The sequence below is a fragment of the Ictidomys tridecemlineatus genome, chromosome 4 (assembly GCF_052094955.1).
Source record: "Ictidomys tridecemlineatus isolate mIctTri1 chromosome 4, mIctTri1.hap1, whole genome shotgun sequence".
Lineage (NCBI taxonomy): Eukaryota > Metazoa > Chordata > Mammalia > Rodentia > Sciuridae > Ictidomys > Ictidomys tridecemlineatus.
Window position 1 is genome coordinate 103,986,556 of NC_135480.1, and position 13,320 is coordinate 103,999,875.

The window sequence follows — 13,320 nt, forward strand, 5'->3', positions numbered from 1 at the left end:
AGGCACAATGCTGTGGGTTGGATATAGTGCCAATCATGGCTTTACAAATATCATTTCATTCAATCTTTAAACACAACCCTAAAGTATTATTGTGCTCAATTTAAAATCAGAAAAGCAAAGCTCAAGATGAAGCAATTTATCCTAGGTCACGAGGCTGAGAAGTGACAGAATCTGAATTCAGATGGGTCCACAGTGTGTTCTGGTTCTTGTGCGGTGCTGCCCTGAACACAGGCTGTGTTTACCTACTCGAGGTACCTAGGATCCCTGTCCTGCCCCAGCAGACAGACCCCACTCATCCCTCACCTTTCTGTGAGTAATAGTCCTGCTTCACAGAATCCCAAGTGTGCCACTGCCCTCTGTCTCCCGTCCTTCACCAAAGGTCTGGTGGTGTTCAGCTTGCCTGTTGCCATGGCTTGGCCTAGCTGGCTTGGGATTCCTGGCCAGAATCACTCTATACTCTGGGAGGCTAATTCACAGACTGTTTTCTGTGCTGTCCTGTAGCTTGTTGGGGGCACCTGACATCCCACCATCCATGAATGCAAGAGCCAGGCTGCCTTGGTCGTGCCAATGGCATGTTGGCAGCCATCACAGCAGCCATCCCCAAACCCTGCTGTGGCCTATCCTTCTCAGAACTGTGGAATTATCCCTTATCTTCTGTAGTCCTCAGATAGGCTCCCTTGGTTTAGGACAATCTCCTGTCCCAGCTGTGTCTATATTTGCTATTTAGGCAACAAAGGGAAGGCTCAGATCCTTTGAGATGGCAGCATGTAGCTGGGTCAGTGGATTTGGACTGCTCAGAAAGATGCTGTTGACTCCTGCTGGGCAGATCCTTGCCCAATCCAGGAGGCACCCTGAGCAGCCCTGCTGTGTCCTGGATGGCAGCAGGACAGTGGACCAGAGGCCTGGCTGGCTGCCAGGGGGTGGCACTCCATGATACACAGGCTGGAGATCAAAACAGAGGGTAGGTGATCAGTGAGTGCTGCAGGTGTGCCAACAGCTGTCCGTGTGGCTGAAGGTGAAGTGGGGGTCAGAAGGAGCAACCCAGGGCGGGGTTTAGCCTTAGAGAACCTCGCCAGGCAGGACAGTGCTGCCTGAAGCAGAGGCCAGGTCTCTGGCACTCAAGGGATGAACAGAGGATGGAAACAGAGTGCCAGGATCAAAACCAGCATGGAAATAATCACAGCAAACACTTATTAAGCACTTAGTTTGTGCGAGGCCCTGTGTATTAGCACATGTGATCCTCACAACAACCCAGGAACTAGAAACTGGTACCATTTATACTTTACTCATGAGAAAACAAGTTCAGGGCTCAGTAATTTGCTCAAGATCACACAGCTAGCCAGGGACAGCTTAGACCCAGGGCCCCTGAAGGCTCTTTGGCCTACTGTCTGATACTAAGAGGTTGTCCACACAAAACACTATGAGCATCCATCTCCATTGAATCTGAGATGAACTGGGCCCCTTCTCCCCTGAGTCCTAAGGCCCCTCTGGGGTCTGGAGGGTGACTGTGGCTCCCTCCCCTCCCTGGGGCTTTGCCTGGTGTTCCCAGCAGGCAGAGTTGGCTCTTCAGGGAGTTTCACAGCCTGCTCAGCAGTTTGGCCCAGAAGAGAAATCTGGAGTGTTCTCCATCTGAATGCAAATGCAAACCCAGTTAAAATGTCTGTATGTTCCTCTCACTCCTTCTCTCATTAGAAGCCACACCAGCCTGCACTAAACTTTCTTGTTTGTGAGAGATAACTGCCATCGCTGCTGCCCCCATAGAACCTTCCGGGCTTTCTACCCCAGAGAGCCAGCAGGCGTTTGAAGTCAGGCCTGACAGTGGCCATTCTCTCTTCTACTTGGGAAATCACCTTGCATTTTAAAAACCATTTTTATATTGAAATACACACATAGGAAAGTGCACAAACGTAAGTCAGCTTGAGGAACTATGACAATATGACAAGGGGACACGCCTTGTAACCACTGTCCAGCACCTGAAGACCCCCTTGTCCCACCCCACTCTGCCCTCCCTCCTTCCAAAGGTGGCCATTATCCCAAATTCAACATCACATAGCTTTTCCAGGCCTCATTCCGCTCTGCTCTAAATAAGCCACTGCTGACCTTAGAGATGGTTGTGGGGCTCAAGTACAATCTGGGGAAAATAACTCTTGAGATGTTGTCACTGACGGGCACATGAGCCATGTCAACAGGCAAAGCATCTCTCTGAAGTAGACCAAGCAGACCTTAGCTTCCAGAAAGGGTGGCCAAAGGTTTCCCACAGTGGCTCTTGCTCTCTTTCTCACAAGACTGCAGGGATCCTTGGGAAAATGCCCCGCTGCCCTTCGCAGTGTTTGAGCTTGCACATGTATGAATAAGAAATGAGAAACGGGCTAGATGCTACCCACTTGGTGCTCTAATTGGTCAGATCATTGCTTGCCTCCTGGTGCTGCTGGACAGCTCAGGGGCTGGTCTCTGGGGCAGAGTTGGAGTGGGGAAGTTGGAGGGGGCTTCTTGTTGGCTGAGAGAAAAGAGGGGGCCCGGGGGAGGCTTCTGGAGGTTCTCTATGGCTGTTAGCAATGCTCCCAGCAATTGGTGCTACTTTATTTCACCCGACATAAACAGTCCTGATAACAGGCCTGTGAATCACACCATTTCTAATTACAGGGCTGACAAGTGAGAAGAAAAATGAAAGATAGCATGGTGAGCTGGTGGTACCACCAGATTCCTGCAGTGGCCCCAAACAGCTGCCTGAGCTTGCTTTATGCAGGTCCTTAACAGGCCCAGAAACCATCACCTTTGACAGGTGGAGGGCTAGCCAGGCCAGCTCAGTGCAAGCCCCTGCATGAAGACAGGGCTGCAAGTTTGAACTCCACGTGGGCCAGTGAGCTTGCTCAGTGTTCTGTCCCATGCTGCTTCCAGAACATAGCCAGCATTTTGGGTGGCCGGCGGAGAGGGGAGACGAGTAGAAGAGGGTGGACTCAGGGTTGAAATTCAGTGCTTCTGAGCACCTGGCCTGTTGGTGACCCCATTGCCAGGCAGGCTGAAGTTTGCATCAATAAAGTGGGCATTTGGATTACAAATGAGCATATCACCCTGAAACCTCAGACAGGATTCTGTTTCCTTTCTTAATTTGATGTGTAAGTTGGTGGTCATCTTCAGAAGATCAGGTGTGACAACAGTGGCCTGGTGGTAGTGTGGTGAGGAAGCCAGCCCAGCCTGAGCCTCCTGGGGCTTCATAGCAGGTGTGGAAAATGCCAAGCCCACTCTTGGTTCTGTTTCACATCCCAACTACATCAACTCTGTGTGACATATATAATACATATTGATTGTCCAACCATGTGACTTTTTTGCAATTTCTTCAAAACCTACATTGAATTTTCTATAACAACAACTTTTTCAAAGTTGCAATCAAACTGTACTAGATGACACTCCTCTAGTGTTTCTTGTGTTCCAGGCACTGTCCTAAGTGCTGTTCATGTACCCATTCACTTAACCTTTACAACATGTTTATGACATATATAGTATCACTTACCCCCATTTTCCAGATGAGGAAACCAAGGAACAGAGAAGTGAAGTAATTTTCCTGTGGCCACATGGCTGATAAGTAGCTGAGCTGACCCTCCTGTGTGTGCTCCTACTCAAAACACTACTCTAAAGTTGTTCCCTGAGTTGAGAGCCAAGGTGACAGAATCACATTAATTGAGCTTCTCTTTTTTGGATTCATCCATTCATTCGTTTGATTTTTCCAGTTCAACAAATATTTATTTAATGCCTACCACGTGCCAGGCATTGCTGTAGACTCAGGAGAGATCTGGTGGATAAAGCAGAGCGGGGCTGCAGCTAGGACAGAGCATTTTTGGAAAGGAAAGAGCAGATGCAAATATCCTCAGGGGAAAGTGGATTTAGGCAGGACAAAAGTCAGTGTGGCCAGCTAGCGTAGCCACAGGATGCTGCTGGATCAGTCAATGCAAGTCCAAGGTGAAGAGTTAGGATTTTATCACCAATAAACTAGGTATTGATAAAAGTATCTATGGATTGTTTTCCTGGGTCCACAGCCCACCCCCGCAAAGATCTGAGGATAGCAGTAAGAAAGTCCATAAATTTAGAAGGGAAAAATTGACATCTCTATTTTTTTCTAAATTCAAACAAACATATTATTTCTTTCAAATGATGGTCGTTAGCTATAAACCTTCATAGCATCAGCCATATCTTTGACTTTGTCACTGATAGCATTATAGTGTTGCTATAAAAACCACCTCTAAAAGTTCTTGGGACATAAAAATGCACAGGTCACCATATCACAAAGACTGTAAAATATTTTGATAACCATATTTCTCTGTAATCATTTAAAAACATTTTTAACGAAGAGGCTTCACCCAGATGTCATTGGATCGCCAGAGGCATCATGGCATGAAAGAGATGAAGACAGCGTTTTAGTCAGCTTTTACGCAGCTGTGACTAAAAGACCTGATAGAACAACTGTAAAGGGGGAAAGTTTATTTGGGGGCTCATGGTTTCACAGGCCTCAGTCCATAGACAGCTGGCTCCATTCCTCCAGGTAAGGCAGAAAACCATGGCAGAAGAGTGTGGCGGAAGGAAGCAGCTCACATGATGATCAGGAAGGAAGAGAGAGAGAGAGAGAGAGAGAGAGAGAGAGAGAGAGAGAGAGAGAGAGAGAGAGAGAGAGAGAGAATCCACTCACCAGACACAAAGTGTAAACCCCAAAGGCATATCCCCAGTGATCTACCTCCTCCAGCCTCACCCTACCCGCCTTCAGTTACCACTCAGTTAATCCCCTGATGGGGATTAATTCACAGATTATGTTAAGACTCTCATAACCCACTCATTTTTCCTCTAAACCTTCTTGCATTGTCATACCTGAGCTTTTGGGGGACACCTCACATCCAAACCATAATAGACAGTGATGTAGAGGAGATGACTTGTTCTGCTTTAGCTTTTCAAAAGAGCCCCCTGGCTGCAGGGAAAGTGGGGATTTAACACCTGAGCTGTTCGCACAGGTCCTGGGAGGAAACCTTCCCACTGGTGACAAGAAGTAGACGTTATTTGATCCATTTTAGAGACGAGGAGACTGAAACTCAGGTTTCACGCAGTGTGCTCAGCACGTGAATAGCAGATCTGGGATTTAAATGGGCATCTCTCTGACCCCACAGGGCTAGAGGGTCAGTGAGTGCCTGTGGCAAGAGATCAAAGATGAACAATGTCTGCTTGGTCTCCTGACCCAGCGTGGACCTCTGTGCCCCACAACTTTACCCGTGAATGACTTGCCAACTCCTTCTGTCCTTAACTCTGAATCTTGGCTAAAATCTGCCCTCACAGGCCAATAACATAGCCTTGTGCTGAGCCAACTAAATATTTGATGGGGATTTTAATTTAACTTTAAAGAAATTCATCCAACCCTGAGAATAGTCTGTCACCTCAAGAAATAGCACCAGGGTGCATGTGGACCTATGAATGACATTGCCACTTCCCCAGGAATGCTAATGCTCCTCTGTGCCTCTGCCTCCTGGAGCATCACCAAGGAGAGGCTCAGCCCAGGGAGCATGGATAAATCCTACAAACCTGAGCTCACAGTGGTTGCAGAGACTCTGATTGGGCTCTGCTCTGCACAGGAAGTAGGCCTTCTTTGGGAGTTTGCGGGGGTGCAGGCTGGGTTAACTGTGTGGTGTGCATGTGTGTGTTGGCACAGGTGACGAAATGCATGCCATTTGCTATTCTCTTATCCTTGTCCCCATATCCTGGTTCTGAAAGCAGGGAGAGCGGTGGGGCCGTCATCCTCTCTCCCTGTAGACAAGGACATCAAACATTTTTACAGGCCCTGTGTGACCCTATGAATTTCTCCTTGGCCCCACCCACGGTGGATAGAGTGGGCAGACAGGCTGACTCATGTGGCAGGAGGGCAGATGTGCACACTCCCGAGGCATGTTATTATGAAGTCTACATGACGGCTCCTGCCAATGCACGCGGAGCCAGGAGTGGGAGTGAGCTTCCCCAGCTCCTGCAGATCCCACTGCCTCACAGCTCAGTGACCCCCGTGAGTCACACCAAGCTCCCTGACTACCTTCATAGGTAGGGGCGGGAAGGGAAGAGAGACAGGCTCACAGCAGATAAATCGATCAAAAGACAAGAAGTGAGCAGATCATCTAATTTCAAATGAGCTGCGATGCATCTGCTCAACTGGGCAGCAAAAAAGGAACAGGGCTGGGGAGAAGTTGGAGGCAGCTCCCTGGAAGCTGGTCCTTCTGCTGGCCTCTGGCTCAGGCTGAGGCTGTCATCTCCCTCTCTTCCTAGAGTGTAATTAACACCCCTCTGCTGACAGCCACCTTTCACTGGAGTACAGGAGTGTGGGGCTTTGGGCAGCCTGCCTGGCGCTGTCCAAGGTATTAGAGGGAACTGAGCTGTGGACAGGGCAAGGGGAGAAGGGCGCACCCTAGTGGGGAATCCAGGGCTTCACGTCTCCCTTAGACTGGAGGATGAGGGAGGACTTGGTGCTGACCATGTCCTGAAAGTGACAAGAATTTGCTTCTACCATTCCAGCTTCCTGACAAAAATGCCCCTTGCATACCATGCAGCCACTTGTCAGATATGGGCCTGTTTCTGCAGCCAGCAAGATGAGGCTCAGAGCAGGCTTTGTTTAGGGGGTTCCACTCCTTATTCTATGGTGTTTGTTCCTTAGGGACTTATTATGAGCTCACTTGGGGAACGTCACCTTGATTAGTGCAGCAATAAGAGAGCAAAGGACCCAGTCTGTTCCTTTGGGTCTGAAGTCATGTTTCTCCACATCCTAGCTGTGTGCACTTGAGCAAGTTACCAACTTCTCTGGGCCTCAGCTCTTTGTGTTGAGTTTTTAAAAGACTCAGTCCATGCTTCAAGAAAATCGGGTGGGGGCTGTAGCTCAGTGGTAGAGCACTTGCTTTGCATGTGTGAGTTCACTGGGTTCGATCCTCAGGACTACATAAAAATAAATAAAGATATGGTGTCCATCTACAACTAAAAACCAAATAATAATTAAAAAGAAATGTATACTCTAATGGGGAGATAAAATGTGCACCAAATGTCAATAATAGCAATAATTATAAGAGCTAATATTTGTTGAGAGTTATTCTGTGCTGAGCTTAGACTTTGTATTTAATTCCCATTGAGGCTTCATGAGGATAGGAATATTGTCCCCACTTTATTGGGGAAGAAACTGAGGCACAGAGAAGTTAAGGTCATACAACTCGTAAGTGGCAGAGTTGGAGAATGAGCCTAGATTCCCTTTTGTAACACAAGGCAGTTGACCCCTCATGCCACAGGGGTGGTACAGGCCACGGCTTACCCCCTCTAGCCACCAAGAAGTGGCAGGGCTCGTTCCTGGGAAGATGATAGGGAAACCTTTTTAGGAGAAGGCAAACTCTAAATGGACCTTGATGGGTAGGTGGAGTTGATGGTTGGCTTTTCTTCATAAAATAGAACTGTAGATAAGTATGAGGGGTAGCAAAGAGTGGGCAGTGGGCCCTGCAGGCAGCCACTGCCAATATGGAGATCCCACATGGGAGGGCAGACTCCATGACACGATGCTTCCTGGAGGTTCCCATCGGTTCAACAATTCCCTATCACCCTCACTCCAAATGCTCCACCAGAGCCCAGGGTGCCTTCTCCCTCCCAGGAAAGCCATGCTTGCTGGACTCAAAGCTCCTTCCTGACTGCGGATAATGCCAGCCCTGTTTTCACAGCCCTGGGCTGGGCCTTGCTTGGGATTCTGTAAGTTCTTTTAGTATACAGGGGCTCTCCAGAGGCAATTACCTTGGAATGAAGGCTTCCAGGAGTGCTCAGTACAACCTTATTCTGTGTAGCGTTTTCTCATTCCAACTGTAACCTCCTGAAGCTTTCCAGAGTTAAGTAACACAATTACAGAGTTAACTAAATGACAGCAGAGAGTGGGAGGCTCCATGGGGCCCGAGCAGCAGCGGAAACAGGGCCTGTGGATGCCATGGCTTGTAAAGGAGTCGAAAGCTGCTGGCCGGATGGGGTGGCCAGGGCAGAGGCTGAAGGCAAGGGAGAGGGGGCAGTAAAAAATATAGTGAGAGAAAAGATCTAAAAGCTGATCAGAGAGGGCATAGTGTGTCTTGGAGAGAATCATAAAGAGCTTGAGCAGGCCATTTAATCCACTCTCCCAGAAGAGAACCATATAGTGAGGAATAAGCTCCTCTCCAGTGTTTTCAAGCTGGACTTTATTTTTTTTTCCCCCTAGAAATTTCCAAAGCATGGGGCGGTGTGAGGCCTGGGAAGGTCTTCATGTGGGTCTTTAAAGCCAGACAATATCACAGGGAAGCTGTGGTATTGACACAGCTGTGTGCATGCTCCAGGGCACCTGGGAAACAACAGCAGAGGGCTGGACGTGGTGGGGGCACGCCTGTAGCCCCAGCTACTCAGGAGGCTGAGGCAATAGGATGGCAAGTTTCTGGCCAGCCTGGGCAACTTAGCAAGAGCCTGTCTCAAAATGGAGAGGACTGGGGATGTAGCCCAGTGGTAGAGAACTCCTGGGTTCAATATCCTATCCTGCAAAAAAGCAAAAACACTACCAAAGATTGAGTGATGGTGGGGGAGTGGGTACTGGTGCACAGTCAGTATTGCACAGAGAACAAGCTTGCCCACCTCCCGACACACCTACAACTCATCATGGGCTAAGATCTCCCCAGAGGCCCTTGTTGACATAACCATCATTGTCCAGTGCACCAACGCCCTATCGCTATTGCCATCCTGAAGCAAATACTTTTGGAACCAGGCCCGTCAGCACTCATAGGCACTGTTCCTGTGCAGCTCTAGGGGTTGAGGACTATTATTATCCCACTTTATAGATGAGTGGACAGAGGCTGAAAGAACTGAAATGACACATCTAGTAAGTGACAGAGTCCAAATTAGTCTGACCCATGCTCATCCTCTGGATGTACTCTGCAATTTCTACAGCCTCTAAGGCTCTTCCATCCCCGTCTCTGTTGACCCTCACATCATATCAATAAGCAGGCACTGCACCCATTTTACAGCTGAAAAAGATGAGTCCCTGAGAATGCAGAGGAGTTGCTCACGGACATGTGAGTGGCCAAGGCATCCTCCTGCCCATTGCCTCCTCTATGTGGGTGTGAGGAAGGAGACCCTTCCAGGCACCAGGGAGAGGATTTTGCCCAAAAGGGGGCAGCAGCTGTCTAAATAAAGAAGCAAGGATGAGAGGGCAGGCTTCCTCTGCTTCAGGTGGCCTGGGATCTGCTGCTGCCATCAGAACACCTCTGACTTGTTCTCTGGGAAGCCCGGGTGGCAGCAGCAGGCTGAAGTGACAAAGAGCAGGGCCCTGCAGTGAAGACAGCCCCTGCCCTCCTTCAACGAGGCCACAGTCCCTAGAGAAGTCTTGGGCTGTGACAGCAATGGCAGTGGTTGTGTGACCCCCATTGAACCCCATGAGGCAAGGGAGCGTGTGTTTTGGAAGTGGCCCAGGCTGGTTCCTGCCTGCCCTTCTCTTATCAACGCCACAGACATCCAGGAGATAAAAATGGGGCTGGCTCAGAGGCAGCACACAAAGCTCTTCCAGGAACACTCTCAATCAAAAATGAGGAGAGGAGCGAGGCCTCTCGTGCTCAGTCAATGTCTGTACATGTCCCTGTGCACGTGTGCCCACCCGAGTCATGACCAGGGCCTGTGACACGTGGAGAGCTCTCGGCCACTGCCCTGCTCCGGTCCTTCTCTGCTTCTGACAGACCCTAGCTCTCTGGCTCGGGCTGTCCTGGTCTCTTCTGATTTCACAGTCCCCTGAGATTCCGTTTTCAGGCCTGGGCGTCCCAGATAGTTTGCACCTTCCCGATCTTTCCAGATTTCCTCCCATAAAAACAGAATCCTAAAATAAATAAAGTAAAATGTCCCTAAATAAATAAAATGAAACACCTCTAAAATAAAACATCTCTGCCTTGGGTCTGCTGCTCCTCTCCCCAAGTTCGGTCCCCTCATCTGTCCCCTACCATTCGATTCTGCTGACCTGAGCGCCGTCATCTTCTCTGTAGATCAGGGGCTGATTAAACCAAGCCATACTTCCTCCAGCTGGGCAGACCAAGCACAGGGCTTTAGAGCTGGACAAGAGGTGGGGAGCTCTCTAGTTGAACCCTTTCATTTTACAGTTGAGGAGACTACTCCAGACAGAAGAATAACTTGCCCAAGGTCACAGTGAGGTTGGAACCCAATGGAGACAAGAGCCACTTGTCTGTCCTGTCCACTGCTCTTTCCACTGGAGGTCAAGCCCCCCCAACCCTGGCCCAGGAGAGGCCGGAGGAGCAGAAGGCCTTGGATGCACTGCCCTTGTGACCGCCCTGCCCTCCGCCTCCACTCAGCGGTTCCTGACATTCTCACACCCCAGCCCCTTTCTTGTTAGTTTGGTTTCATGGCACATTATCTCCTCATCTGAAGGCTGCTTTATAGTATTATGTCTTTTTAACTAAGGTGAAAATAAACGAATTCACGCCTCTTGGAATAATCTGGTCCCGTGTGATTGGTCTAATACCCTGGGGTGCACCGAAGCCAAGCTGCATCATTACCGTTCCATAGCGAGTCAGTTAAATATAAGAAACAAGCATCACCAAACCTCCATGGCTTCTTGTAGCTTGCTGCTGCCCTTTCTCTCCTCCTTCCATGCCTTCTCTGTCCCCAACTTACCCTGAACTGGGACAAAGAAAAGAGACGTGGGGCTGGAGCCCGAGTCAGCAATGTGGGCAGGAAGTGGTTTCTCTGCTTGGCCCAGTTTGAGGAAGTGTCTGTTTGTGACTAGAATGAAATGCCCTCTCGGGCTTGGGGCACAGGCTCTGCTGGATACTCGGTCATTCTGCATGTATTTAGGAAGAGGTCTGGCAGGGGGATGTGCTCCATTTCCAGCTTCCTCCCCATATGGACATATGGAATTGTTTAGCATAATGTCATTGTTGGCCAACTTCTGTAAACTTGTGAAATGGTTTCCAGCTTTTAATCCAAAGTTTGCCCTTTTTGGAGGAAAGCTAAATGTGGGAAAAAGAAATTTGAGGACAGAATTGTTTACTTTGGCTAATTGATTTTAATTTAAGAAAAATAACCAGAGAAAAGACTGGGTGCTATGATTACCCTTTGTCCATTTTAGCAGTTTTAGTTTCCTTAATCTGTTCTTTAGTCCAAAGCTTTGAACTTGTTACCTCCCCCATTTCTGGCAGGGTGGGGCTGTCAGTTTCCAGCAAATCTGACCACTTGGACGGATGCCGCACCTGCTGGCCTTCCTAGTTGGTTTCTGCTTCTCTGTGCCCATGTCACAAACTACATTTGTCAGGGCCACAGTCATGGAGAGGCTGAGGTTCTGAAAGACCCAAGAGTCCCTCTAAAGAGTCCCCCAGATGAAGGCACTAGCAATCTTCTAATCAAACTCCACTCTCTAATCCAAGGGTTGATTCATTTGATAGCAGTAATCAACATTCTCTTGGAGAAATACAGAATGAGTCACTCAGTTTCCATTCTTTATTAAAGATCTCTTTCATCTGCACTCTAGTTTCTTTTAAAGATGCCTTGACTTTAGAAGTTTGTTAACCTTTGCTGGGTCAGGGTTTGGAACATGTATGAGGGTGGAGGATGGGTGTTTAGATGTAGAAGAAACTGACCTTCACCCATGGATTTATCCTTCCTGGGCATACATTGCAATTCCCTTGGGAGCTATTCCCTTCCTACATTTTTTTGCAATGGGTAAGCAAGGATCGTGTGTGTGTGTGTGTGTGTGTGTGTGTGTGTGTGTGTGTGTGTGTTCATGTGGGCTCATTCAGAACTGATTGGCTTTTTTGAAGATTGTTTGACATTTTACTTTTCCTCATTTCTTTGTCCGTCTTTTGCATGAACTGATCAAAAAACTGAAATGTAAACTGCCAGAGGCTTGTCTGAAAGATAGTGCCTAGGTTTATAAACATGCTTCTTAAATATCAGTATAAGTCATCTGAGCAACTTGTTAATATGAGTCCTATAATTTCCCAATAGAGTCAGATCCAGGGTGTGAAAAAGACTCTGGAATTCACATTGATTGGCTCACTAGGTGATTCTGATGCAGGTGGCCCCGTGGACTGACTGCATTTTGAGAACCATGCTGGAGAAATGTTGGGACAGGTCTAGCACTTTTAACATTTCATCATTTGTGAATGAGGTTAAGGAAGCCTGGAGAAACAAAGAAACTAGCCTTGGTTGGTTGAGTGGTTAGTTAGGGCAGACCTGGACTAGAACTGAGTGCTAGCTCAGTCCAAGTATCCAAGAACAGACCAATAGGGAATGAGCTTGCTTTCAACAGGATGGAAAGGAAACCTACAGCATCTCCTTTTCCAGTGGGGGCCAGATCCCATCAGAAATGAACACTCGAGGTGCCATTAGGAGGCAAAGAAAAAGGAAGGAAAAGCTCTTCAGAACAGATTTTGGTTCTTTTGCATCAAAAAGACCAGAGACTCTTCTTTTGGTCCTGCCAGTGACACCTGAATTTTCATCTGGACAACAATGTAATTGGTCAGTGATCAGGAGGCCTGAATCAGCCCCATCTCTGGCAAGGGTGGGCTTTGTGACGTTGGGCCCCGCGCCCAATTTGTTGACATCTCTTTCTTTCTGTGAAATGAGTGGGGTTGCATTAGACTGTTTCAGATGCCTGTGTTCCTAGCATTTTTACCTCTCACTGTGACTCTCCCTGTTGAAGTATCTCACCTGCCAAAAGCACTCCGTGAAGTTGTGTTGACTGGACAAGTGAATAAGGGGAATAAAAATTATTCAGTGCGGAGAACTCCAGAGCCTATCTGCCAGTTCTCCCCTCCTGAGCCCCTCCTCAGGGCAGAACAATCTAGCAGTGATCCTCCTGCTTCTAAATCACCTGTGTGTTTAGAGGGCTCTAACCAGGAATGGACACAAGCCACGGCTTCAACATCCTGTCCTTTCCAGGGTGATTGTTCGGATCTGGGCTATGCTGGCTTCTCCCCAAGCCAGGAAGCCAGACTGAGTAACCTCTCCTCGGGGACAGCCTCTAGTCACAAGTCCCCATGCCCCACCTCACCTCATGTGGCTACCCCGCTGATGGGATCTCTCTGTTCCTTTCAGAAAGCAGATCTGGCTGTGGCAGGCCTCACCATCACAGCGGAACGTGAGAAGGTGATTGATTTCTCTAAGCCATTCATGACGCTGGGAATTAGCATTCTTTACCGAGTTCATATGGTAAGAGACTTATTTTATAAGCATTTATGTCATTAAAGTTATTTGCATGCAAACACTGAGTTATATGGTAATAATGAGTGACTCACGGAAATATTTAGATTTTGAGACTTA

General features: G+C 48.3%; 1 protein-coding gene across 1 annotated transcript in view; it reads left to right on the forward strand.

Moving 5' to 3' along the window:
- Positions 1 to 13,320, forward strand: part of Grik4 (glutamate ionotropic receptor kainate type subunit 4) — a 410,759-nt gene that overhangs the window by 358,938 nt on the left and 38,501 nt on the right. The window contains 1 exon segment of the mRNA XM_078047176.1: positions 13,096 to 13,209. Within this exon segment, the coding sequence (XP_077903302.1) occupies positions 13,096 to 13,209 (114 nt within the window).